At 34.5% G+C, this 26343-nt stretch overlaps 2 protein-coding genes across 2 annotated transcripts; both read right to left on the bottom strand.

Moving 5' to 3' along the window:
- Positions 1 to 1658: 1658 nt before the first annotated feature.
- Positions 1659 to 9860, bottom strand: LOC122294572 (putative axial regulator YABBY 2). Its single transcript, XM_043103439.1, has 6 exons — positions 9372 to 9860; positions 7105 to 7224; positions 6264 to 6372; positions 5414 to 5462; positions 4986 to 5061; positions 1659 to 2053 (listed from the first exon to the last, which is right to left on the bottom strand). The coding sequence occupies exons 1-6, from the start codon at positions 9441 to 9443 to the stop codon at positions 1955 to 1957; spliced, it is 525 nt and encodes a 174-aa protein (XP_042959373.1). The 5' UTR covers positions 9444 to 9860; the 3' UTR covers positions 1659 to 1954.
- Positions 9861 to 15146: 5286 nt separating this feature from the next.
- On the bottom strand, positions 15147 to 17953 carry LOC122293683. Its single transcript, XM_043102195.1, has 3 exons — positions 17647 to 17953; positions 16868 to 17287; positions 15147 to 15265 (listed from the first exon to the last, which is right to left on the bottom strand). The coding sequence occupies exons 1-3, from the start codon at positions 17951 to 17953 to the stop codon at positions 15147 to 15149; spliced, it is 846 nt and encodes a 281-aa protein (XP_042958129.1).
- Positions 17954 to 26343: the final 8390 nt, after the last annotated feature.

The raw sequence follows: 26343 nt of genomic DNA, 5'->3' as shown, positions 1-26343 counted from the left end.
TCCAGAACATTTGGGATATAATGCAGAGATATAAGCCATGTGCTCCTGATGATAGTGAAGGGTAAACCAACCTAGTAATTACACTAGTTGAGTTTGTAGAGCTTGGTTTGTTGGTGTCTTGGCCTGATTTAATGACTTTGGTAAGGATGCATTATAGTTTTTTGGCAGATTTTCAATGAGGCTCGGACACTGTTTTAACTCAGGAAGCGCTCGAGATTGACTTGACAGGTCGCTCAAGCAAACATTGAACAGAGAGTTTGCTCGAGTTTTGCTTGACACTACGCTCGAGCGAATAATACTAAAAAGTGAAGTTATGGTTTCCATCGTATATATGACACTATAAATATACTTATTATGAATATTATATATGGTAGACATAACAGTGTGAATAGTATTTATTTCGTCCCAAAAAGTATTTTTTTATTTTTCAATATAATAAAATCATTTACAGTTTTGTGGACATAAGGAAATTGGTAAACCACATTAATTTTATATCGTGTGATTGATTTACTTGTGTTTACTTCGCTTTAATTGTCATGGTTTTCACAACAACGTTATCCTAGGTTGCATGTAAAAAGTTTTGCAGTAAATCATTAATTCCTACATCGAGTTAGGTGGAGATTTAAAACATTATTGCATGGGTACAAAATCCTACATCACACAAGTGTTTATTAGGTGATCATAGTAGACTTAAAGATCTCCAATAAAACTCAATTGAACCACCACAACTTAGACAGTTTTGTTAGGGTATAAAGTCCCTTAGGTTATCAAGAAAATTAGTTTTACACGTGTGACGGATTAAACTCGAAACAAAGTACACATATTTTCATGGAAGGATCCTGTTTCCAGAAGTGGTTTTCCTCTACTAATTGATTAAGTGCGACGTACATACGTAACAACTGACTATATATATAAGACCTTTTTATGATTAACGACGCATGTACCTTGCTAGCTGTTGTTGTTTCTGTACATGACTAGAACCACATAGGTTTTGATCTTTTCAAAAAGCAGCGACTTGATAAGGTATCCGCAGTCAACAAAAGCTGTGATGTTTTACGAAGGAATATTTTAATTAATATATTTTAATTATTATAATTTGGCTGGCTATAATTTTTCCCTAGGCCTTGTCGTCTATTGCTCAGCATGCCTTTCGGTGCCATAAAATTTGGTGTACGTGGAACTTCATTCACATGTGGTACTTATGACCCAAGAGAGTAGTGATAATAATAATATTATGATAATATTGTCTGAACCAGCTCGGAACGTGACAGGTAAACCAAAGAACTTGTATCCATTATCCGTTATATATAAGAGAAAAATTCTTTTGAAAAGACTCATATACTAAGTATTATTCTTTTTAATTAATTAATTAATTTTTTCTCTCATTAAATATGTAGTATATAGACAATAAGTTGAATAATTCAGTTATTTTAAGAAGAATAAAATTAAAAAAAATTTAAAAAATAATAAAATAAAATGTGGTGTGTGGATCTTATAAATAACAAAGATCATGTATAAACTTCTATTTATACGTTACAACTGATCTCTCTCTCTCTCTCTCTCTGAGGACCACGTAACTAGGATATTGTGAGATCCAGAGGACCATGACTGTAACCAGCAAATTACAAGATATAGAACAGATCAGAGAGATAACTATGTCGTCAACCAAACAATCGCTCATTATTCGATAATACTATATATGCGATGTTTACTTCAAGATAACAAATGCAATAACAAGAATATATAGCAGCGAGGGAGACTGCTTAATGAACATTTAGAAAAGGTAAGCACACGTAATTAACACGGGGGAGCTTCTAAAGAGACTCTTCCTGCTGTTCGATCAGGTAAAAGAGAAATTCACAAGCCTCTCATATTTTCAGTACTTGCATATAGGAAAACTAGCTGCTGCGCTAATCACAGGGGTACGCTTTTCTCTTTTTGTGATCAGAATCCATTAGACGTTTGCCTCTGATCCCGCAAGTGTCTGGTCCAACTTTGCTTGCTTGTTACCATCCAACTTTAGTCCATAATGAATGTGAGGGAAATGTGCCCACTGAAAAAGAAAAGGATTTTAAAATAGAAAAAAGCAAAGTTTTTATAATATTCCCCCAACATATAACTGCAATATCATCGGAAAGTTCTTATATTTCCACCATATATAACAGCATCATGGGAAAGTAAAGAATCGCCATCAAATTAAAATAAGAAGACCATCAACGAGAAGTATAAATAATAGCAACAGTACAAACTAGAATAAGATCATATGCAAAAATTAACGATCAAGTAGACGTGAAATTTACGAAAAAGATGCAATCATAATCATTAAACGACCTGATAACTGTTACTTTCTTGGGATCTTACTACATGAAAGAAGCGGCACTTGTGAACAATTTAGAGCAAAGATCATGGTTGAAGCAGTACTCGCAATATCGATTCTTTATTTTAGATGTTATAGTCTCTTTATGAATCAGAAATACCATTCTCAGAGATTGTCAGTGCTACCTCTGTTGTGTACTGTTAACTGCTGGGAATTATTCCTGAAAAATCCCTGGCAGAGATACGCCTTTAAGTTGTTACAGTGTTTATGAAATCATGAGAGGGCATTCATACATATATAAAATAAAAGCAACCCTCGATCCAAGGTACAATGAAGATAATTAGAGCCCTTCTTGTTAGTTGATTTAGATAGAATCCGAGTCAACAAAACTTTATGAGTACTTCACATCCACCCAATCTAATCATTATAGGATGATAAATCCTTTCAATAAAATCTTTCACGAGTTCTGATAAGTACTTTGAGTACTACCCAGAAAAAAATAAAAAATCAAGTTATTGTGTGTAGGATTCCCTGAGTTAGACGAATGACGCCTAATATTAGAGAAATCTCTATCAACAGAACTGCACATGCATTAATTACATCAAATTATACCCTTAATATCCTCGCCGGCCCTTATCTCCTTCTAACTCCTCAAATGACCTGAACTCTCGGGCTCAGACCTAGGGATGGGAGTTGGGACCACGTATGCTATTTTGTGATCAAGAAGCATTTCGCAGAAGTGGTAAGTTTTTTCTGAATTGCTATCATTATGAATAGGGGAGGAAGGAAAAAAGAAAAGAGTCTGTGTCTCCTTTATAAAGTAGGAACCATACGAAATTGCCAATAATACATTTCAGTTTCTAACTTATTCGAGGTAATGATCAAAGCATTTAGGTTAAACGAACTGCAAGTCATGGGGTTATCCGATCTAAGTATTTTAAAAGATGCCCATCCAAAGGACATTAAATATGCTTGTAATTAGTAACATCATACTAACAATAGTACTATGCAAAAATTTAATATGCGACTTTTTTTTTTTTTTTTGGAGGTTTTGGAAGTTTGCTTATTCGCTAATTAAGTAAGAAAATTCAAACTTAAGGCTACATGCACCTATCTATTCCTTTATTAAATAATTTTTTTGTATGTATGTCTTGCTTACGCACTCACGACTGCAATATCTTTTTTCTTTATAATAACTCCAGTACTGATAAAAGCCGGCTTACATCCATCATTTCCAACCATTATTTTAAAACAAAATGCTAGAAATTTTTAAACACAATACTAGATATAATTTTATTGTCACTTTCAAGTTTATATTTATCTTGGTATATTAGTACTCATCATATTTGACATACTCATTTTGAACTTGAAAGTCATAAAATCTTGATAAACAAAATCAATTCCATTAAAATAACTGAAACTGATCCATATATAGTTTGGAATTTAGAGATCCGTCTTGATTTTCACTGATAATTGTCCTGTTGATATGAAATTTCTATCAAGAGAAATAATTGGCTCACAAATATAATGACAAATACTACTTCACAAAGATGTCATAGATCAGAAAATTGTAAAACTCTTTATACTAAACTATATTTGATCATGTATCAAAGTAAACTGTTTATAGGGTTCCTCTTTGTAATTCTCTTTGTATATCTACCATTTTCTTGTATATTAATACAATTTATACCTTATGAAAAGAAATTTGAATTACTAGGGCTACCTAAAGTACCAAATCGATCCACACAACTTATAACCATAATCCACAAATAATATATATGTAGCACCCGCAAAAATATTGAAATTTTAGTATGATCCCTAGAGTGTTTTGTTTTACATATATTGTCATTCACAATCATTAAAACATACTTGGGAATATGCTTTTCCTTTCTGCGTTTCCTTTCTGATATGTCATTCCTTTCTGCTATGTTTTGTTTTTTCCTTTTTCAACTTTTACCTTTTAATTTAATTTTGTAACCAATGTATTTAAGAAATGTTAATGAATTTAAGAAGTAAAAAAGTCTGAGTTATGCCTTTTGACGAGCACGATCACTTGGACATACTATATAATTAAGAGCTAACATATGAACAGTAAGCATGAAGAAATAGAGATAAAAATAAAAGTAATGGTAAGAACGGAAGCTGCAGACAACTACTTCAATTAGTAGAATCAATGGCTCAGCTTAAAGAGAAATAATAAACTTGCAAGAATAACGTGAGGCCAAGTAGGTTGAGAGAGGTGACGGCCTATTGTTTAAAGAGAAATAATAATTGCAGTTGTATATGAGTGTGTAAATACCGCATAATTACTTTAAAATAAATAAATAAATACAAGACCCACATGAAAAAAATAATAATTTTTTAATAATAATGGACTTTACATTTTTTTAAAATGACTGCATGATATTTATATACTTTATGACTATATGTAATATTATTCTTGTTGAAAATGCTAACTGTATGGATCTATCTAAAGTTTTGAGGACTGACTGAACTGTATTCATAGAAAATGGAAATTAAGCTAAAAAAAAAAAAATACAGAAAAACTAGAAAAGATGAATGGAACTACAGACTAGCTACTACTGTTTTCATTTGTCATGCATGTATGCAGTGTATTAATTAATTAGAGTCTATCCAATTTTTTTCCATAATTACAACAAAAACTCACATTTTTTGCTGCTGTGCTAAAAGCTTCCCTGTGGCTGATATCAGGATTACCAGCCTTAATCCTTTGGATTTCCTCTCTGAAAAGTACAAAAAGCAAATAACAAGAAATTCTCAAGCTTTATTATTAATCTTTCAGCTCACTACAAGAATAATGACATTTTGCTTTACTTAAATTAAATGCAAAAAATACAAAATAGTACAACCATTTTATATTTTTTGCATCCAATTTAAATGACATAAAAAGACATTTTTATTTTTTGCAGTTTCTAGCTGAACGACTTTAATTATTCCAACCATGGATCGCAACCAAGTCAGTTTACGAGTAAATTAATTAAGACAAGGAAACAGATTTAAAACGGCCTATATATATTAATTAATTAAACCAAAGTATGGGTCAGTTCTTGCACAAGAGCTCATGAAAGGACTTACTTAATAAACGTGTTATAGGCTGAAGGAACCCGTTGTCTCTTCTCCGGGGCTGTGATGTAAATTAACAAACAACAAAATATGTAACTAAGTTTACTCTTACAAAACAAAGCAATTTCATTAAATTAACCCGAACCGCAATACATAGCACTACAAACTCTGTATAACGAACGTGCGCAAAAGAATTAAACGTTATGGATTTTTGCACAAATATGTACGTCGATAGAGTCTTAATTAACATTCTATCTGCTAGCTTATCGTGATGTGGTCCAATATTACTAACTTTTGTCGGCACTTCCTAGCATTTTCTCATATCATTTATATCTTGTGAATGTACAGGTCCTTTTAATAAAGTCTGAATACCACACAGTCAACGAATTGTTAGGGTAAACGTGCTTTGATTCTTTCCCTCTGCTACGAATTACTGGATGTAGTTTTTTTTTTCTATGTAAAGTCACCATCTGAGAGGGACTGTATACAAGAGTAGTACTGGGAAGAAAAAGTATCAAAGGGCATTTAGAGATGGCCGGTTAGAGTAGGACTCTCCTGTTATTTCCAGCTGCTTAATTAATTATTTAGTGCTTCTGCCAGTTGGATACATGCTTAATTTGTTCAAAGTTCCTGTGTCCACCATACACTTAAATTTGGTAAATTGTAATAATGCATATAAAGTTTTAAACATTGTTATGTTCACATGCACATGTATATATTGGCTTAGTGTAGGGTATTATATATACGGATTATCATGGTCTTCCAAATATATATTAACGTATGTGTGCAATTTTCTGTACATGGAGAGAGAGAGAGAGAGAGAGAGAGAGAGAGAGAGAGAGAGAGAGAGAGAGAGACTCACGGCGGATGGGAGGCGTTCTAGGTTGTTCATGCTCAACAGCCTCAAATGCTGCGACCTTGCCACATCTGGAAGATGACCCGGAGTCTTCAGAATTGATAAGGTGCTGCTTCTGCTCAAACGCGAGAGATCTAGTTAGACCATCTCGTTACGCGCAAACACAGAAAAAGAAAATAGAAAAGAAAAAGGAAAAACTTATATAACTATTACGACAGAGTCGTTCTCTATATTAATCCTTTTTTTGGTTTTGGGCTAGGCAGATGTGCCTGAAACTTTTTTAATTAGTGAAAACTACTTCATAAATAGCTTGGCTAGGAGCATTAATCAAAACAGACAAACCTAGAAAAAATTAAGATGAGAAATATTCTAATCAATAATATTAAAACCGAGAACAAAGAAAACTGAACTCAAAACCCATCTGAGCTTGTGATATTTTCATAAGCAAGGAAGTACTTTTTGTTTGAGAAGAAAAGAGAGAAAATACGTGTTCCACTCTTTAAGTGACATGTCAATATTTGCAATTAATTATATATGAAATTTACATATTACAACCCTAATTTTTAGTTTATTTTATTATTATAAGACAAAAACTGCTAAATTTAGTTTAAGAGTGTAATTAATATATATATATATTACTATCCGAAAAAGACAAGCTAATTATTATCTTACTCGGAGCACAATGTAGGATATATGGGGAATCTAGCTCATTCCTGGAAAGAACAAGCGATCTCTTTGTCTTGTATTTATGGCCATTATTATATAGATTGAGTCCCCCCAATATAGGTAGAAAATATCCCGGAGAAAGGAGGCCAAAAGAATCTGAGCGATTTATATATATATTTACCTGAGTATCTTGTGGAGGAACAGCTTGAAGCGAAGCTGCCATGTTAACTGAAAGCAAATTAGCACAATGTCCGCATCTAACGGTTACCATGGTTAACAAGCTGCTGCACGGGACGCTAACCTGACAAAAGCCATTTTGAAAGACAAAACAAACATAATAAAACTAATTGCAATCTTTCCTATAATGTTTTAGAACTTTGCTCTCGTTACGGTGACCTCCCTGATCTGGTTCTCACTGCATCTAGTCATACACAAAATCAGACTATATGAGATCCAAATTGTTTTACTGACACTGCTAAAGATTTTCTCCTTTTTCAATCGTTTCAGACACCAACACGAAACCTAGAATAGTATTTCGTGCATAATTCAGGAAAATGCTGGAACCCACACGAGTCTCATATATACTGACTAGAAGTCTAGAAACAGTCCCCACCATATTGGAAGAACAAAAACTAGAACAGCATATCTAACAGTTCCCATCTAGGAGTCTAGAACGAAAGGATAGAAATACAGATTATCAGAAAAACAGAAACTGGAAAATAATCATGAAGCATGGGAAAAATCTGAGAAGCAGAAGAAGAAGAAGAAGAAGAAGAAGAAGAAGAAGAAGCAAGGGAGGAGAGCTAATGCATGCGTGAATTTATCCCAACTGAATCATGAATCTCTTTCATTCTTTTGGGATCTATTTCTGGGCAAGAAATATATGCTGACAAATTATATACGTAGAGAGAAGCCACTGCTCAGCTGTGACCCCCGGAGCTCCCAGAATTCACATGGTCAAGGACTTGCGCCGTGTCTTTATTTAAAGGCTGCCTCTTTTTTGCATCATCTCTTTTCCTTTCGGTGCGGCTCCTGACTTTTCTGCCTCGCTGACACCCGCAAGCAAGATTACAAAATATATAAAATTGATTTACAGAGGGGGAGAGAGACGGAGGGAGACGAAAATGACGTGACTGGAGCGGAAACCATAAAGGTCATGGCCACCATTAACCACATTATCCTGAAGCAGACTATATTTTACTGATGTTTACAGTGCTTAAGATCACACAGTTTCCTTTTCAAAAAGAGAAAAATGTATAGGGGAGAGATTTTCACCTAATGGCTTTCAAAAGAGGTTTAAAAGAGGCATCTTATGATAAAAGAAAAAAAAAAAAAAAGCATTGGTGATGGTCATAATTTTCTTTGTTAGCACTCTCGATCGCCACACGTTCTAGAAAAGAAAGAGGAAAACAAACAAGAAACTTTGCAAAAATCTGATCGTACATGAGATCATAATAATGATTCAGGGCCATTGCAAGTGGGAACAGTACCCAACTTCCGGAGAGTAAACCAACGAGGGAGAAAGAGAAACGAACCAGTGCATCAGGAGAAACAATCGTAAAAAGAGGATTATTTACTACCATAGAAACACTAATCGACTAGTACCGTTTACTGTGGAGTAACATGAAATTCTGTGAAGTTCTGAAAAGCTGGTGCTTGAGATTGGAAGCTCCATCTTAACTTGTACCATAACCTTGGGGCATTGGGAAGAACCTAACATATCTCTAGCTACAAAGTTAATATATATACCTAGCTCTGGCTGCAACCCTACGCATAGGCTTAAAACCCTACATATGGAAGGCGTATGGATTGATTCCTTAAGCTGTATGCAATCTGTTGTTACTGTGGAACCCTTTTCTACCGAACAAAATCTGGCTACGGTTCGGAAGATCTATCATCGAGAATTTCATAACTGGGAGTCTGGACTGTAAATTGCATTTCTTCAACTACAGGGGTGTTATATCCCAAAATCAAAACAAGTCTCAGCGGCCCCGTACGAATACCACCTTATTTCAAATATAATCTTGATGCGTGTTTGGACGCTTTGTGGCTCATTCCAGTGGAAATTGTTCATGAAATATCACATATGAGAAGAGAACCTTCGATTCCAAACAAGAAACCCATGATTGATTTCAATTCGATGGAAATTTACTAAAAACTGGAAATTTTATAATATAAGATACAATGTAATCATACAAAACATATCTTTTATCTAAACTCTTGCGAGTTCTTCAATTTGACTTTTATAGTTTCCCTAGCCAAAAAAGCTTTTTTGATAATTATAATTGAGCTAATCTGAGAGCGCCGATGGTCAATTCAGCTGTCGAAAGACACGGCACAAAGAAAGGCTTGGAAGGAAAGAAAAAGAAGCAGCAGCAGCAGCAGCAGAAGAAGAAGAAGAAGAAGAAGAAGAAGAAAGAACATATAAGAGAGAATTGAGGGTTTTACCGCTAAAATGGTGTTGCAGAAGTTGCAGTGAACATAACAAACACGTTCGGATGCCATCAAGTCCATCGACATAATTTTCCTGCTCAGGCTATAAAAAAATTTCCCGGATCAAGACGAATTCTTCCGCGATGGAAGGTGAACAAGAAGAGAATACTGATCAAGAAGACGGAGCTGGCTACAAAGACAAAGAGGAGAAAATGCTTGCTAGAGAGAGAGAGAGTGTGACAGAAGTGTACAACTAGTGAGGTGGGACTAGTCTGGTCGGGAAAAACAAGTGAAGTGGGACTGAGAGAGTGGGGATAGTGGTTTTTTAATCGTGAAGAAAAGATGTTTTATACGAAAGGGTGGGATTGTGGTTTTATGGGAGAGAGGGTGTGGGGTTACGTGTGTTTTATGATTGAGAGAATGAGTGGGTGGGAGTGACCCATCCCTAACCTGCATCCCTGGCTTTTCTGTAGCGGACGAGGGGGGCGAGATATTAATGCTTGGAATGTACTCTAGGGCTGGGAGAGAGTAATTGCTTATTTTAGGGAGGAGACATTTACAGGGATGATAGAATCATATACGTGCTTTGAATTAATTCGTGAAATCTTTGTTTTCTAAATTGGAGAAATCAGAATCAGTACTTTTCCTTTCCGGCCAACAGGTACTTTATATATATATATATATATATATATTTCTAAACATCCATATAACAACTATATATACCAATAATTTAAGTAAAGATTATTTGGAATTTAGACTAAAAATATAACATTTTTTAATTAAATCAAACTCATCCTATTTTTGCAATTTTATTTTTAAATTTTTGGCTGTCGACGTTTCCTAGCTAGAATGATTCCACATTTTATTTATTTATTGATTTTTACACATGCCTCTCATATCCCTACAAAGAAGGGGGAAGGCTTTAAACATGTTATATGAGGACAATTGCTACTACGTACGCCAGTTATAATGCTCACTTTGTCCTATTTATGTGGCAACATCAAGGAGTATCACATGGCTTATAATTAAAGAATTATAGTAAAAACAAAATGACGTCCGAAAATACAAGAGAAAGACTTCAATGTCTCTAAGTTTCCTCTATCCGGCCATTTTATGTTTGTATTTTTAACTTTTTAATAAGCACGTTGTCACATCAATATAACAAAGTGAACAGTATGTATGACGCCCCCAAATTCCGTTTGGGATCGGACGGACATTTGAAGCGTCGAGATATGCAACACAAGGTTACCTGTTCCCGTTCATGACATATAAGATGCAATAATCCTAACATGTATCTAACATTATGCAATATTCGCAGCGGATAATTTTTTTTTTTTCAATACTATGCACCAAACTGAAAATATCCCAATACTTAAAACATACTTCATACATAAAGATCTATTGAATAACTAAGATCACAACACTATTCCAAAATAGTTATGATCCAAAAGTACTGGAGATGCAACTCCATCGTACAAGTAGTAATTTAACTATTATATTAACATTAACGACGCACCGTCGTTCAGTCGACTGTGTCTAGTTGGTCAGCTCCTGATCCTCCTTCAGGTCCTGTAACAAGATCTACCATTCGGGGGGAATGGTAGTTGGGACTACCACAGTGAGATTTGATTACAAATCTCAGCAAGTTAACAAAAAAACTTCCATACAGACTAATGATGCATGTATGACAGTAAAAGCATAAATGCATAATCAAATTTATAAGTAATTAAAGCATAACTTAGCGTACAACATAGCATAATTGACATAGCTTAAATTGAATCATGAACTGAACTTGACTTGACATGAACTTGATCTGAAATTTGACTTAACATGAACTTGCTCTGAAACTTGAATTAACATGGAAAATATATACTCCACAGTTGTTGTGGCCCCATGTATTCTACGTGTAAATACATACTCCACAGTTGTTGTGGCCCCATATATTCTACACAAACTTGACTTAACATTAAAAATACATACTCCACAGTTCTTGTGGCCCCATGTATTCTATGTGTAAATACATACTCCACAGTTGTTGTGGCCCCATGTATTCTATACATCACTATGCAGTTAAATACATACTCCACAGTTGTTGTGGCTCCATGTATTCTATACATCACTATGCAGTTAAATACATACTCCACAGTTGTTGTGGCCCCATGTATTCTACATAAACTGAATATACTCAAGATGAAACGTGACTGGAATATGAAAGGACTGAAGCCCTGACGTAACATAACGTGACTTGAACATAATTTGAAATACATAACCAACTTGAGATAGTAACATTTCGTAACATGGCATAACATATAACAGACAACATATTTAGCATGACATATTTGTAATGTATAGTAATACATGACAGAATATATTGTGTAACAGATAAAAATTGATGACAGAATAAATTCTGTATAATAGACAATTACATGATAACTTGGCATGGCATGACATATATGATAACATACATACATGCACTGTAATTCTTTTACTTAGCACACATACACAGTAGACTTCTAGTAAGTTAAAAGCTAACTTACCTCGATCTCCTCGTTTCTTATAAAACTTCAAGTGCGATCACGAGGAACTGTAATTAGTGATTCTAAAAGTTAGAACTAAATCACTAATAATTTGAAATATGGAAAATACTAACTTAAAGAGTAAAATTTTTATTTTACTCTCTACATGTGGGAAAATGACCGTTTTACCCATAACTTAAGGATTTTGCATACTAACTCCAAAAGTTTCCAAAATTTACATTCCTCATGTAAATCTTGTCCTAAACTTAAATATCAACTCAGAAAAATTTAAAACAAAACACAACTATGAAGAACACACTATGGTCGAAACATCCATAGGCCATTTCCCTTTATTTTTGTTGCAATTCCTTCCAACTTCAAAACTCATGCTTAAACCAAAATTTTGCAACAAACATCTTCCAATCCTAAGTTCAAAACCATACTTAAAACATCCATTTAGAAAAAGCTAATAATCAACACCAAACTTTTTTTGTAAAAAGATCCAAGCACTTGAATCACAAGTTTTGACCTTAAATCAAAACATCTCCAAGAATTTCAAAAATCAAATCTTACTTCTAACATATTCATAATATCATCCTAACATCAACCATGCTTTAAATCATCAAACTAAAGTCACCAAAATCACAAAATAACATTTGGAGTTTTTGGTTTTACACTTAGTCCAAAAACATAAACTTTTCCCTCAACTAGTTTTGATAAATCTCTTGATCTATGACTTATAAATATATGATCTTCAAACCAAACCATCACATGGTTTAAAAAGATGTCCTAAAACATATATAAGCTTCTAATTCAAGATCATATGGTTAGAAATTAACCAAAACATAAATTTAGCTAACAATATCCACACTTTGACTTATTTGAATATCTCTTTGCATAAAATTTCATATCTTTGAAACTAACATCAAATATCTTCAAAATAATAATATAACATGTATATAAGATGTTTAGGATCCTCCAATAAAATTATCAAAGTCATTAGAATAGGTTTAGACCACCAAAGAGTTAAACTTTCTCAAAACAGAAACTGTTTTTCCTCTTCCAGTTTCTAAGTTTCTAAATCTAAGAACATCTTTCATCAAAACCTTTAATCATGCAAAAATCCTCAACCAATAGTCACATATACATGTTAACAATACTCCATAAAAATTTCGGACCAATATCTATCCATTAGCTTGGTCAAAAACTCCAAACTATAACATATTCTCCAGTTTATCTCCCAGAATGACCTTTCTATAGTTTACACAATATTTGATTGACCAAATGATCTTCAAATGGGGCAAATAAGATATCCATGTAAACTAGACTCAAAAAGGAACAACTTATATGAAGGAGACTTTATGATAAAACACTTACAACAGCTTCGAAATGGGCATGCAAAAGATCTCCTAAAATCTATCCGAGAGAGAGTGTTTGATAATCTTTTATTAGAAGGAGTAATTGAAGATAAGTTCATGGGTGCTGGCTGGACACATTTATGGACGAGATAAGGGAGGTGATAAGGCTGGAGTTGAGAGTTAAGTGTGGTTTTCTCCTACCCAAAATATCTATAAAAGATTATCTCATAATATTCTATCCAATAATATCTACAAAAATCAACTTAAGATATTTTTATCTAATAATATCTATAAAAATCAACTCAAAATATTTTTACCCAATAATATTCACGAAAATTACCTCAAGATATTTCTTTTTATCCAATAATATTTACAGTTTTGAACAGACATTTTGTCCGAAAATATGAAAAAATGTTATTGCGCCATAAGACTTTAAATAACCCTCCGAGTCTAATGGCACAAACCATAATACATTTTGACACTTCTAACTATCTCCAATAATCAAAAATACACTTCTAATACCATAGTAAATAATAACACTAACTATGTAGTTAGAAAAAAACCTATATGATTAATGGATTCGTGAAAACTTATGGGTTTTTCACGAGATTCCTAAAGTTAATAGAAATTTCACAATTGAATTTCTAGCGGGCTGTTACAATCTCCCCTCCTAAAAAAAAAGATTTCGTCCTCGAAATCGAAGTAAGTAAGAAATAACAATTCAAAAGTTAAGGAAACACATATACTTTATTGATATTTGAATAACGAAGTACAACGTCTGATATTGTCAGTCCCGTACAAGTGAACCACAAAGTATCAATTAAGCAAAAGCCCAAAACAACTCTGCAAGACTGAATTTAGATGTCAAACAACTGGGGGTACTTGGCTCGCATATCAACTTCCTTCTCCCAAGTCGTCTCTTGAATATTATGATTTTGCCAAAGTACTTTGACCAATGGGATCTTACGGTTCCGCAACTCTTTATCTTTCCAGTCAAGAATTTGCATTGGCTTCTCTTCATAGGTCAAGTTGGGTTGTAAAGGTATGCTATCAGGATCCACTATCATTGGTGTCTGATTCCCAAAACTCTTTTTCAAAGAAGACACGTGGAAAACATTATGAATTCCATGGAACTCAGTTGGCAATTCCAAACGATATGCAACTACTCCCACTTTCTCCACTATCTCATAGGGTCCCACATATCTCGGACTTAACTTGTTTTTCACTCCGAAACGACTTACTCCTCTCATAGGAGATACCTTCACATAGACCCAATCTCCAACTTTAAAATCTATGCTCCTCCTTCGATTATCAGCGTAGCTCTTCTGTCGACTCTGTGCTGTTTTCATCCTTTCTTTAATCAAGTGTACTTGGTCCTTAATCTCTTGTAAGACTTCTGGTCCAACTACTTTGCTTTCCCCTACTTCATCCCAATACAGAGGTGATCTACACTTTCTACCATACAAGGCTTCATATGGTGCCATTTGAATAGTGGCCTGGAAACTATTGTTATAAGCAAATTCTACCAAAGGTAATTGTTTCTCCCAATTCCCTTCGTAATCCAAAACACAGGCTCTTAGCATATCTTCCAAAGTTTGAATCGTCCTTTCTGTCTGTCCATCTGTTTGTGGGTGGTATGCACTACTAAACCTCAGACTAGAGCCCATCGATTCTTGTAAACTTTTCCAGAAGCGTGACGTAAAACGAGGGTCTCTATTTGATACGATCGTCTTAGGCACTCCATGCAATCTGACAATCTCTGTTATATAAATTCTCGTTAATCTTTCTAGAGAATCTGTATTCTTAATGGGTATGAAGTGAGCACTTTTTGTCAGACGATCAACTATTACCCAGATAGTATTATTTCCGGCTGAGGTCCTTGGAAAGCCTACTATAAAATCCATAGAAATATCCTCCTATTTCCATTCTGGGATTGGCAATGACTGCAATTTACCGGCTGGCTTTTGGTGCTCTGCTTTTACTAATCTACAGACAGAACATTTGTTCACAAATTCTGCTACGTCCTTCTTCATTCCTTCCCACCAAAAAGACTGTTTCAAATCCTGATACATTTTTGTACTACCAGGATGAGCAGTGTAAGGTGTGTTATGAGCTTCCTTTAGTACTTTTTCCTTTAACTCTTCATCTGCTGGAATGACTCTTCGGTCCTTGTAATACAGAGTCCCATCCTCTCTGAGGCTAAAGTCCACTGGTCCTTTTGACTTTTCGATCTTTTTTACAACTTCTGCAAGTTTACTGTCCTTCTTTTGACGGTCTTTCAGTTCTTCCCAGTCCAATGGAATGAATTCTTGGATTGTAGTCAACATGGTTTCCTGACTACGGTTTCTAATCAACAGTTTTCTCATACTACATAAGAGGGAATTTACTTCTGATGAAGGAACTGATGAAGCTTCTTGTTTGCTCTTGCGGCTTAAAGCATCAGCTACCACGTTGGCCTTTCCAGGATGATACTTGATGTCGCACTGATAGTCGCTGATTAATTCCAGCCATCTTCTTTGCCTCATATTAAGATTCTTCTGCTCAAACAGGTACTTTAGGCTTTTGTGATCTGTGAAGACTTCACACTTCTCGCCATACAAATAATGTCTCCAAATTTTAAGAGCAAAAACTACTGCAGCTAATTCCAAATCATGAGTAGGATAATTCTGTTCGTGATTCTTCAGTTGTCGTGAAGCATAAGCAACCACTTTCCCTTCTTGCATTAGCACACATCCGAGTCCTGCCTTAGATGCATCGCTATATACTACAAAAGATTTAAGAGGTTCCGGCAGTGTAAGTATCGGTGCGGTGGTAAGTCTTTTTTTCAACTCAAGAAAACTTGTTTCGCACTTATCATTCCAAGTAAATTTCACATTTTTCTTAGTCAGGGCGGTGAGTGGTCCAGACAAACGGGAGAATCCTTCCACAAATCTCCTATAGTAACCAGCCAGTCCTAAGAAACTTCGGATCTCATGCACACTGGTCGGTCTCTGCCAGTTCGTTACAGCTTCAATCTTGCTCGGGTCTACTGCTACTCCTCTACTAGAGATCACATGACCTAGAAATTTTACTTCTTCCAGCCAGAACTCACACTTACTAAGTTTGGCATAAAGTTTCTGATCCTTAAGTATAGTTAAAGCCATGCTTAGATGATGTCTGTGTTCCTCCTTGTTCTTATAGTAGATTAAGATGTCATCAATGAATACGACAACAAAATTATCCAAATAAGGTCTGAATATTTTGTTCATCATGTCCATGAATGCGGCTGGAGCATTGGTTAACCCAAAAGGCATCACTAAAAACTCGAAGTGGCCATACCTTGTCCTAAAGGCAGTTTTCAGCACATCTTGATCCTTGACTTTTAGCTGATGATACCCGGATCTCAGGTCAATCTTTGAAAACACTGCTGCTCCTTGCAACTGATCCAACAAATCATCGATTCTGGGTAATGGGTATCTATTCTTAATCGTCACCTTATTCAACTCTCTATAGTCTATACACATCCTCATAGATCCATCTTTTTTCTTCACAAATAACACAGGTGCTCCCCACGGCGAAGAACTAGGGCGGATAAAACCCTTCTCCAAAAGTTCTTCCAATTGTAGCTTGAGCTCTTTCAACTCGGTAGGGGCCATACGATATGGCGCCTTGTGAGTCGGAGTTGTTGCCGGCTCCAACTCTATTTGGAATTCTACTTCTCTATCTGGTGGTAAACCAGGTAACTCATCAACGAAAACTTCAGGAAAGTCTTCAACCACAGGTATCCCTTGGATTCCTATAGTTTTGGTTGTCTCCTCTACAGTTATCAATAGAAACGCTAAGGCTCCATCATCGATACACTTCCTAGCTTGCAACGCCGAGATCAAAGGTCGGGTGGCCTTAACTGATGTTCCTGCGTAACTCATCCTGTCTTCAATTGGAGGTTCAAACACAACCTCTCGTTTCCGACAGTCTATCTTAGCGTAGTGCTTGAAAAGCCAGTCCATCCCCAAAATCAGGTCGAATTCCATCTGACCGAATACTAACAATTTAGCCTTCAGTGTCCTTCCTTCTAGCTCTAACGGACAATCATTAACTAAACGGGTACAAGATACTGTATTCCCATCGGGAATTAATACTACAACCCGTCGTGGTAATAGTTCAGTCTGCAAACTACAAATTCGTGCAAACGCTGCAGACACAAAGGACTGCGACGCACCTGAATCGAATAGTGCACAAGCCGAGAACCTAAACAAATTAACCCTTCCTAAAAAAAATATACACCGATATTAATACTAATTCTAACACATTCATAATACCTGCAACATCATAAATACTAAAAGGAAAGAAAAAAAAATATAAAAAAAAATAAAATAAAAAAAATACCAGTCATGACGCCAGCTTCATCAGTTTCAGGTGCATCAACATCAAAATCACCGGGTGTTACTGCATACACTCGTGCCGGGATGTGGGGCCTTGGCTTGCGATCACCAACTCCACTACCTTGTTTGGCGTTAGGACAATCTCTAATCATATGTCCTGGTTTTCCACATCGGTAACAGACTCCATATCCCTTGTAACATTCTCCAGAATGAAGCTTACCACACTTAGGGCATGGTGAATAAAAGGACGGCTTCTGTCCTCCAATCATTATTCCCTTGCCTTTCTCCGGACTAGAAAAAGGCCTCTTTTTCTCAGCACTACTGCTTGTAGTAAATGGCATGGCCCTCTTTCGATCGGTCATGTTCTGGATTGCCAATTCCTTCTGCTCAGCCTCTGCTATTGTCGCTACATTTACCAACTCTTGGTAATTCTCTATTCTAAGGCAAGCTACTTGACTTCGGATTCTAGGCAGAAGTCCTGCTTGAAACTTTTGTGCCTGCATCTTTTGAGTTGAAATCAAGTGTGGTGCAAACCTTCCCAATGCCATGAATTTAGCAGCATATTGCTCTACAGTCAAACTACCTTGTTTTAAGGACGCAAATTCCAGGGCTTTCAATTGTTTGACAGAGTCTGGGAAGAATCTGTTGTCAAACTCTTCCTTGAACCTCTCCCAAGACAATGCAGCCATACTAACTAGTTCCCTAACTAGAAGTTGCCTACGTGTATCCCACCATATTCCAGCTTCTCCTTCGAATAGGTATCCAGCAATAGAACCTTTTGGTCCTCAAGACATCCACAAATCTCGTACGTTCTCTCGAGATCTATAATCCATTTCTCGGCTCTCAGTGGTCCTTCATTACCAAAAACATTTGAGTAACGGTAAAGCATAAACTTCTCATATGGACAACCCCTAACTTCGGGTCTAGGTGCGTTCACTTGTTGCTGTTGCTGATGTCTAAGCACGTCAGTCAGCATACGCACAGCTTCAGCTAATCCTCCATCCATCGGGGAATCATGATTCTCCTGATTGATACCACCTTCAGGGTTTTGAGGTATTCTACCATAAGTCATTTGTCTCTTCCTGTAACACACGAGTATACATATTACAATCATATAATACCTCCTATACCTTTAAGAAATTCAAGCCTAATGACAACTAAATTTCAAACCTAATATTTGGTGCATTTCCTAAGGACATGTGGATTTACTGCCCAGAGACGTATCGCTCTGATACCACCCTGTGACGCCCCCAAATTCCGTTTGGGATCGGACGGACATTTGAAGCGTCGAGACATGCAACACAAGGTTACCTGCCCCCGTTCATGACATATAAGATGCAATAATCCTAACATGCATCTAACATTATGCAATATTCGCAGCGGATAATTTTTTTTTTTTCAATACTATGCACCAAACTGAAAATATCCCAATACTTAAAACATACTTCATACATAAAGATCCATTGAATAACTAAGATCACAGCACTATTCCAAAATAGTTATGATCCAAAAGTACTGGAGATGCAACTCCATCGTACAAGTAGTAATTTAACTACTATATTAACATTAACGACGCACCGTCGTTCAGTCGACTGTGTCTAGTTGGTCAGCTCCTGATCCTCCTTCAGGTCCTGTAACAAGATCTACCATTCGGGGGGAATGGTAGTTGGGACTACCACAGTGAGATTTGATTACAAATCTCAGCAAGTTAACAAAAAAACTTCCATACAAACTAATGATGCATGTATGACAGTAAAAGCATAAATGCATAATCAAATTTATAAGTAATTAAAGCATAACTTAGCGTACAACATAGCATAATTGACATAGCTTAAATTGAATCATGAACTGAACTTGACTTGACATGAACTTGATATGAAACTTGACTTAACATGAACTTGCTCTGAAACTTGAATTAACATGAAAAATACATACTCCATAGTTGTTGTGGCCCCATGTATTCTACGTGTAAATACATACTCCACAGTTGTTGTGGCCCCATATATTCTACACAAACTTGACTTAACATTAAAAATACATACTCCACAGTTCTTGTGGCCCCATGTATTCTATGTGTAAATACATACTCCACAGTTGTTGTGGCCCCATGTATTCTATACATCACTATGCAGTTAAATACATACTCCACAGTTGTTGTGGCCCCATGTATTCTATACATCACTATGCAGTTAAATACATACTCCACAGTTGTTGTGGCCCCATGTATTCTACATAAACTGAATATACTCAAGATGAAACGTGACTGAAATATGAAAGGACTGAAGCCCTGACGTAACATAACGTGACTTGAACATAATTTGAAATACATAACCAACTTGAGATAGTAACATTTCGTAACATGGCATAACATATAACAGACAACATATTTAGCATGACATATTTGTAATGTATAGTAATACATGACAGAATATATTGTGTAACAGATAAAAATTGATGACAGAATAAATTATGTATAATAGACAATTACATGATAACTTGGCATGGCATGACATATATGATAACATACATACATGCACTGTAATTCTTTTACTTAGCACACATAAACAGTAGACTTCTAGTAAGTTAAAAGCTAACTTACCTCGATCTCCTCGTTTCTTATAAAACTTCAAGTGCGATCACGAGGAACTGTAATTAGTGATTCTAAAAGTTAGAACTAAATCACTAATAATTTGAAATATGGAAAATACTAACTTAAAGAGTAAAATTTTTATTTTACTCTCTACATGTGGGAAAATGACCGTTTTACCCATAACTTAAGGATTTTGCATACTAACTCCAAAAGTTTCCAAAATTTACATTCCTCATGTAAATCTTGTCCTAAACTTAAATATCAACTCAGAAAAATTTAAAACAAAACACAACTATGAAGAACACACTATGGTCGAAACATCCATAGGCCATTTCCCTTTATTTTTGTTGCAATTCCTTCCAACTTCAAAACTCATGCTTAAACCAAAATTTTGCAACAAACATCTTCCAATCCTAAGTTCAAAACCATACTTAAAACATCCATTTAGAAAAAGCTAATAATCAACACCAAACTTTTTTTGTAAAAAGATCCAAGCACTTGAATCACAAGTTTTGACCTTAAATCAAAACATCTCCAAGAATTTCAAAAATCAAATCTTACTTCTAACATATTCATAATATCATCCTAACATCAACCATGCTTTAAATCATCAAACTAAAGTCACCAAAATCACAAAATAACATTTGGAGTTTTTGGTTTTACACTTAGTCCAAAAACATAAACTTTTCCCTCAACTAGTTTTGATAAATCTCTTGATCTATGACTTATAAATATATGATCTTCAAACCAAACCATAACATGGTTTAAAAAGATGTCCTAAAACATATATAAGCTTCTAATTCAAGATCATATGGTTAGAAATTAACCAAAACATAAATTTAGCTAAGAATATCCACACTTTGACTTATTTGAATATCTCTTTGCATAAAATTTCATATCTTTGAAACTAACATCAAATATCTTCAAAATAATAATATAACATGTATATAAGATGTTTAGGATCCTCCAATAAAATTATCAAAGTCATTAGAATAGGTTTAGACCACCAAAGAGTTAAACTTTCTCAAAACAGAAACTGTTTTTCCTCTTCCAGTTTCTAAGTTTTTAAATCTAAGAACATCTTTCATCAAAACCTTTAATTATGCAAAAATCCTCAACCAATAGTCACATATACATGTTAACAATACTCCATAAAAATTTCGGACCAATATCTATCCATTAGCTTGGTCAAAAACTCCAAACTATAACATATTCTCCAGTTTATCTCCCAGAATGACCTTTCTATAGTTTACACAATATTTGACTGACCAAATGATCTTCAAATGGGGCAAATAAGATATCCATGTAAACTAGACTCAAAAAGGAACAACTTATACGAAGGAGACTTTATGATAAAACACTTACAACAGCTTCGAAATGGGCATGCAAAAGATCTCCTAAAATCTGTCCGAGAGAGAGTGTTTGATAATCTTTTATTAGAAGGAGTAATTGAAGATAAGTTCATGGGTGCTGGCTGGACACATTTATGGACGAGATAAGGGAGGTGATAAGGCTGGAGTTGAGAGTTAAGTGTGGTTTTCTCCTACCCAAAATATCTATAAAAGATTATCTCATAATATTCTATCCAATAATATCTACAAAAATCAACTTAAGATATTTTTATCTAATAATATCTATAAAAATCAACTCAAAATATTTTTACCCAATAATATTCACGAAAATTACCTCAAGATATTTCTTTTTATCCAATAATATTTACAGTTTTGAACAGACGTTTTGTCCGAAAATATGAAAAAATGTTATTGCGCCATAAGACTTTAAATAACCCTCCGAGTCTAATGGCACAAACCATAATACATTTTGACACTTCTAACTATCTCCAATAATCAAAAATACACTTCTAATACCATAGTAAATAATAACATTAACTATGTAGTTAGACAAAAACCTATACGATTAATGGATTCGTGAAAACTTATGGGTTTTTCACGAGATTCCTAAAGTTAATAGAAATTTCACAATTGAATTTCTAGCGGGCTGTTACAATCTCTTATATTGTAACTATGGCGGCATGAACAGTATAACTATGGCGGCATAGTAGCATTTCTCTTATATTAGGCATTCATGATCGATAACTTGAGTTTGGTTTCCAGCATGGACAGGGGCAGAGGCAACGATGAATCCAAGGGGGTCAGTGACTCAGTAGCCCTTCCCTGGTATTTAAGTTTTTAAATAAAATGATTTTTAGATATAATTAAATATTGTTATAATCGAGAACAATATTAGGTTTGTGCTGATCTTAAAATAAAAAGTTATCTTCGTATAATTAAATGTTTATACACACATTATATGTTTTCTTTAATGAAATGTAAATTTTGGTTACATTTGGTCAGAAAATTGTAAAGAAAAACTAAATAATAGTTTCATCTGAAAAAAGATGAATTTTTTTTATCAAAAACTATATATGGCACTATTTTTCCGTCTTTTGGTTTTTAGTGGCTCCCTCTACTAAGATGTTCTGGCTTTGTTCCAATTAAAGACGACTTATGCATATTGTTATCTTGGTGTTTCGTACACCAATAGCCGCATTACACCAATAACCGCATTCGCGTCGATTGGAAAGATGCACTTGTTCTTGAAATCAAAAGGTGAGCTTTGCCTCCTTGGTTAGGGATTAATATCCCGCCAGAAGTTTGACCGGTCAATTTATTTAAGCTTTAGGCACTACAAAAGAATTGGAAATTTTGTCTCAAAAAATCCAAATTTTGGTCCTAAAAGTTTTTAGAGACAAAAAATTTTTGTCTTTATTTTGTCTCAGAAAGACCTCCCTAGAAAGTATTTGGAGATACAAATTGATTTTTGTCTCTAAAAAGTACTTTCAGGGACAAAATTGGATGGAACCAATCGAAACCATTCGAACGGATTTTTTTTAGACAAAAAAATGTCGTCTCAAAATCAAGTTCGAATGAAAAAAATTCTGCTCGAACTTATACTTTTGTTCGAACAATATAAAATGTTAATTCAAACCAATAACCATATTTGATCCTGTTCGTTCAAACCAACACATTTTTCAAATGACTTTTGTTTGAAGATAAATATTAACCGTTTGAACAGAAAATCTATTTTCAGAAATCTTCTCTTCGAACGGAGTTTTGAAAAATAACGTAATTTGAATAAATATTTAATTGTTCAAACAAACGTACAGAATATATTTCTCGATATGTTTGAATGGGTTGTTTTTGTTCAAATGAGTCTATTTTTGTTCCAATAGATGCATAAATGGTAATTCACCATTCGAATGGGTTATTTAACGTTCGAATGGTATTGGTCAAATAGATCAAAATTTAATTAAAAAGAACATACAAATATTACACAAATTGTAATCATATATACATCAATTGTTCAAATGTTTACGAATGTGGTTATTAGGAGAGTAAGATGAAGGTCTTAATGTCTTGACTCTAAGATGAATCCCGGAGGTTCATTTTAAAAGATAAAACCACAAAATAGAATGTTAGATTTAGAAAAGGTGATGATGAGTGTGCGAAAATGCACTCTAAATACCCTATTATTAGACTAAAATGATAAAATGTGAATAGAAATCATAGGAATTAATGTGAATTCTTAAATTGAGTTTCTATTTACGTTGGGATACTCCTAAGTAGTTTTTTATGTTTAATTTCAGATTTTATAAAAGAGCAAGTCAAGCCCAGTCAAATTCAAAGAGGAAATTCATAGGGTTCGAGAGAAATTTGGAAGAAAAAAAAAAAGAAAAAAAATCACAAAATGAAAGCACAAGAAGTTTGAAATTCGCTAGGAGACAGTCTGGACATACTTTAGTCTTTTGACTGTATCTCTTTACTCACATATCGGATAGATGCGGTTCTTGATGCATTAGAAAGCTATCTTAAAGGGATATAACTTTGTCTCTAATAAGGATTTCCAAATTTGAAATCCTAAAGGGCGTACATAGCTGCCAAGATAAGTCCTAAAATTCAGACGGTTTTTTTATGCGAAAATTAAGAAGACATTAGGGTTTCTTTCCTACCCTACATAAGCATATCATTAGCATGAAATGGAGCTGGGGAGGAGTCATAAGAGGTAGATTTGAAGAAATGAGAAAATCACTTCCATGACCGCCGTTCACTTCAGTTTTCTCTGGAAATTTTTGTCGTCCATTATGTTTATGGGTAACTAAATTCTCAAGTATGGTTAGGGATGAACTTGCACATTAGATGGTATTTCTAATTTATTTTTAATTCATGTATTTGATTTTCAATTGCTAAAATTCTTTTGTTTTATCATTCTCAATTTATCGTTGATTTTTTTTCTCCGAATAATTATAGAATTTATATTGTTTATGGATTCAGTCATGCTTTTTTTATTGAATGGATTAGTTCTTTGATTATATTTGGATCAATTATTTATCTATATTGATTTAATTTTTTGTTGCAATATCGCTCCCTTAGTATATTGTCGTCATTGGATTTTTTTAATAGGGATAGTAATTTACGTATTTTGAAAGTGGTGAATAATTTTTCAAAGTGTTACATTTAATTTAATTTTGGTTTATAAATTTATACCTTCCGATTGGAAATTTGGTAAATTAAGTTCCTAATTGAGTTATCTAATGAATTATTAATAATTAAAATACTTGATTTGTACAATGGATTCGTGACACTCTACTATTCATTAAATTTGAGTATTTTTTCCGTTAATCAATTTGCTTCACTATTATTTTGCAGTTGAAATTAATCTTTGTTCTCCATAACTTATTTAATACTTTTCTTTTAGTTTCTTTGTTCCTTCTGCTATTCTTTTAAATTGTCTCCCTGTGGAATTGATACCTAAAAACTGTGTTACAATTACCGCGTTATTCTTTGGGCATAATTAAGTGACCTAAGTGGGTCCTAGAAAGAGGAAACGTGATGAGGAAGACATAGATGATGGAGGCAGTGACGGTAAATGGACCCCAAAGGTTTTAGCATAGTAAACAACACGTAAGAACTCAGTGATGGATGGAGGAGAGCATTCCAAGTGAATCGTAGTCTATTTCTAGTATAGTTGCTTATGTACTATATAGAGAATGACATTGAGGTTTTGTATGCATGTAGGTTTCCATCTGACACGCACATGAAGGGACTGTGAAATGAGTATGGCATGGAGTCCAGGTAAGTATTATGTTCATACTCTTCTAGAATTTTCTAAATAAACAAAAATGAAAACGAAATGCTTTTCCCTTACGATGCTTTACAAAATGACACGAAAATCACTTTACGAAAGAACGCTAAGTATAAGTTTTCAGGTATAAGTATGTAACGACCCTTCTTGAAAGCCTCTTTTTTATGCACCCCAAGTATGTAAATGTATGCATGTGAATGGATGTTATACGTAGTAAGTACTGGATGTGTTTTCACGAAAAGAAATGAAAAGAAATGTCAATGTTTATGTCTTATACTTTAAACGACATGAAGAAAGTGTTTTAAAATGCCCCTATGAACTAATGTTTTAAAGGATGAATGAATTGATGTTTTAAATGATATGAAAGATAATGTTTAAGCCCATACTTTTTAAATGACTTTTATGAATGAATGGATTGAATGACTGAAAGAACTGTAAAGAACTGAAATGGCTGAATGGACTGAATGTTTAATGAATGAAAACACGTAACGACCATGACTGAATGAGCAAATGATGGTATCGAAGGACTGGACTAGGCAGAATGCAATACCAAATAAGTAGTACTGGTAGTACACCCAGTGCTGCACCCTAATGGAGTGGATTCTTAACTCGTGGCCATGAGCGGAATTAGATCCAAAAGACCGCTAACCCTCACACACAGAGCTTAATAGTGTGCAATGGCCAATGAAAGCGATAAGAAAGAATGTATGCATATTCAAAAAGAATGCATGTATGCTAAGACTTATTAAGAAATGAAGGCAGCAAACCATAAGAAACTGTTTACGAGAAGAAAATCCTTTTTAAAGAAAACTCCATCTCGCAACATTTTAAAATGAATTGAATGTCTATGTATGATATGTAGAGAGTGATGAATGTATGACTAAAAACCTATGTTGTTATATTTTAACTGTATAAAGTAATACTTACGAGTTATCGACCCATTTTAGTTTTTATATGTGCCCTCCCAAGGATAAGATGAGCATGACGTGTCAGGACAAACATGACTCAAGGGAAAAAGCA

Source organism: Carya illinoinensis, chromosome 14, assembly GCF_018687715.1.
Source record: "Carya illinoinensis cultivar Pawnee chromosome 14, C.illinoinensisPawnee_v1, whole genome shotgun sequence".
In the NCBI taxonomy this organism is placed as follows: domain Eukaryota; kingdom Viridiplantae; phylum Streptophyta; class Magnoliopsida; order Fagales; family Juglandaceae; genus Carya; species Carya illinoinensis.
This window is presented reverse-complemented; position numbering and strand designations above follow the sequence as displayed.

Coding starts and splice junctions, on each gene's coding strand:
- LOC122294572 (XM_043103439.1), bottom strand. CDS start 9,443: ATGTCGATGGACTTGATGGCATCCGAACGTGTTTGTTATGTTCACTGC. Junction 6,373..7,104: donor TTCCTCCACAAGATACTCAG/GTAAATATATAT, acceptor GCGTTTGAGCAG/AAGCAGCACCTTATCAATTC. Junction 5,463..6,263: donor TAGAACGCCTCCCATCCGCC/GTGAGTCTCTCT, acceptor TTTACATCACAG/CCCCGGAGAAGAGACAACGG.
- LOC122293683 (XM_043102195.1), bottom strand. CDS start 17,953: ATGACCGATCGAAAGAGGGCCATGCCATTTACTACAAGCAGTAGTGCT. Junction 17,288..17,646: donor AGTGTATGCAGTAACACCCG/GTGATTTTGATG, acceptor ATTGTCCGTTAG/AGCTAGAAGGAAGGACACTG. Junction 15,266..16,867: donor GACTCACAAGGCGCCATATC/GTATGGCCCCTA, acceptor TTTGGTGGGAAG/GAATGAAGAAGGACGTAGCA.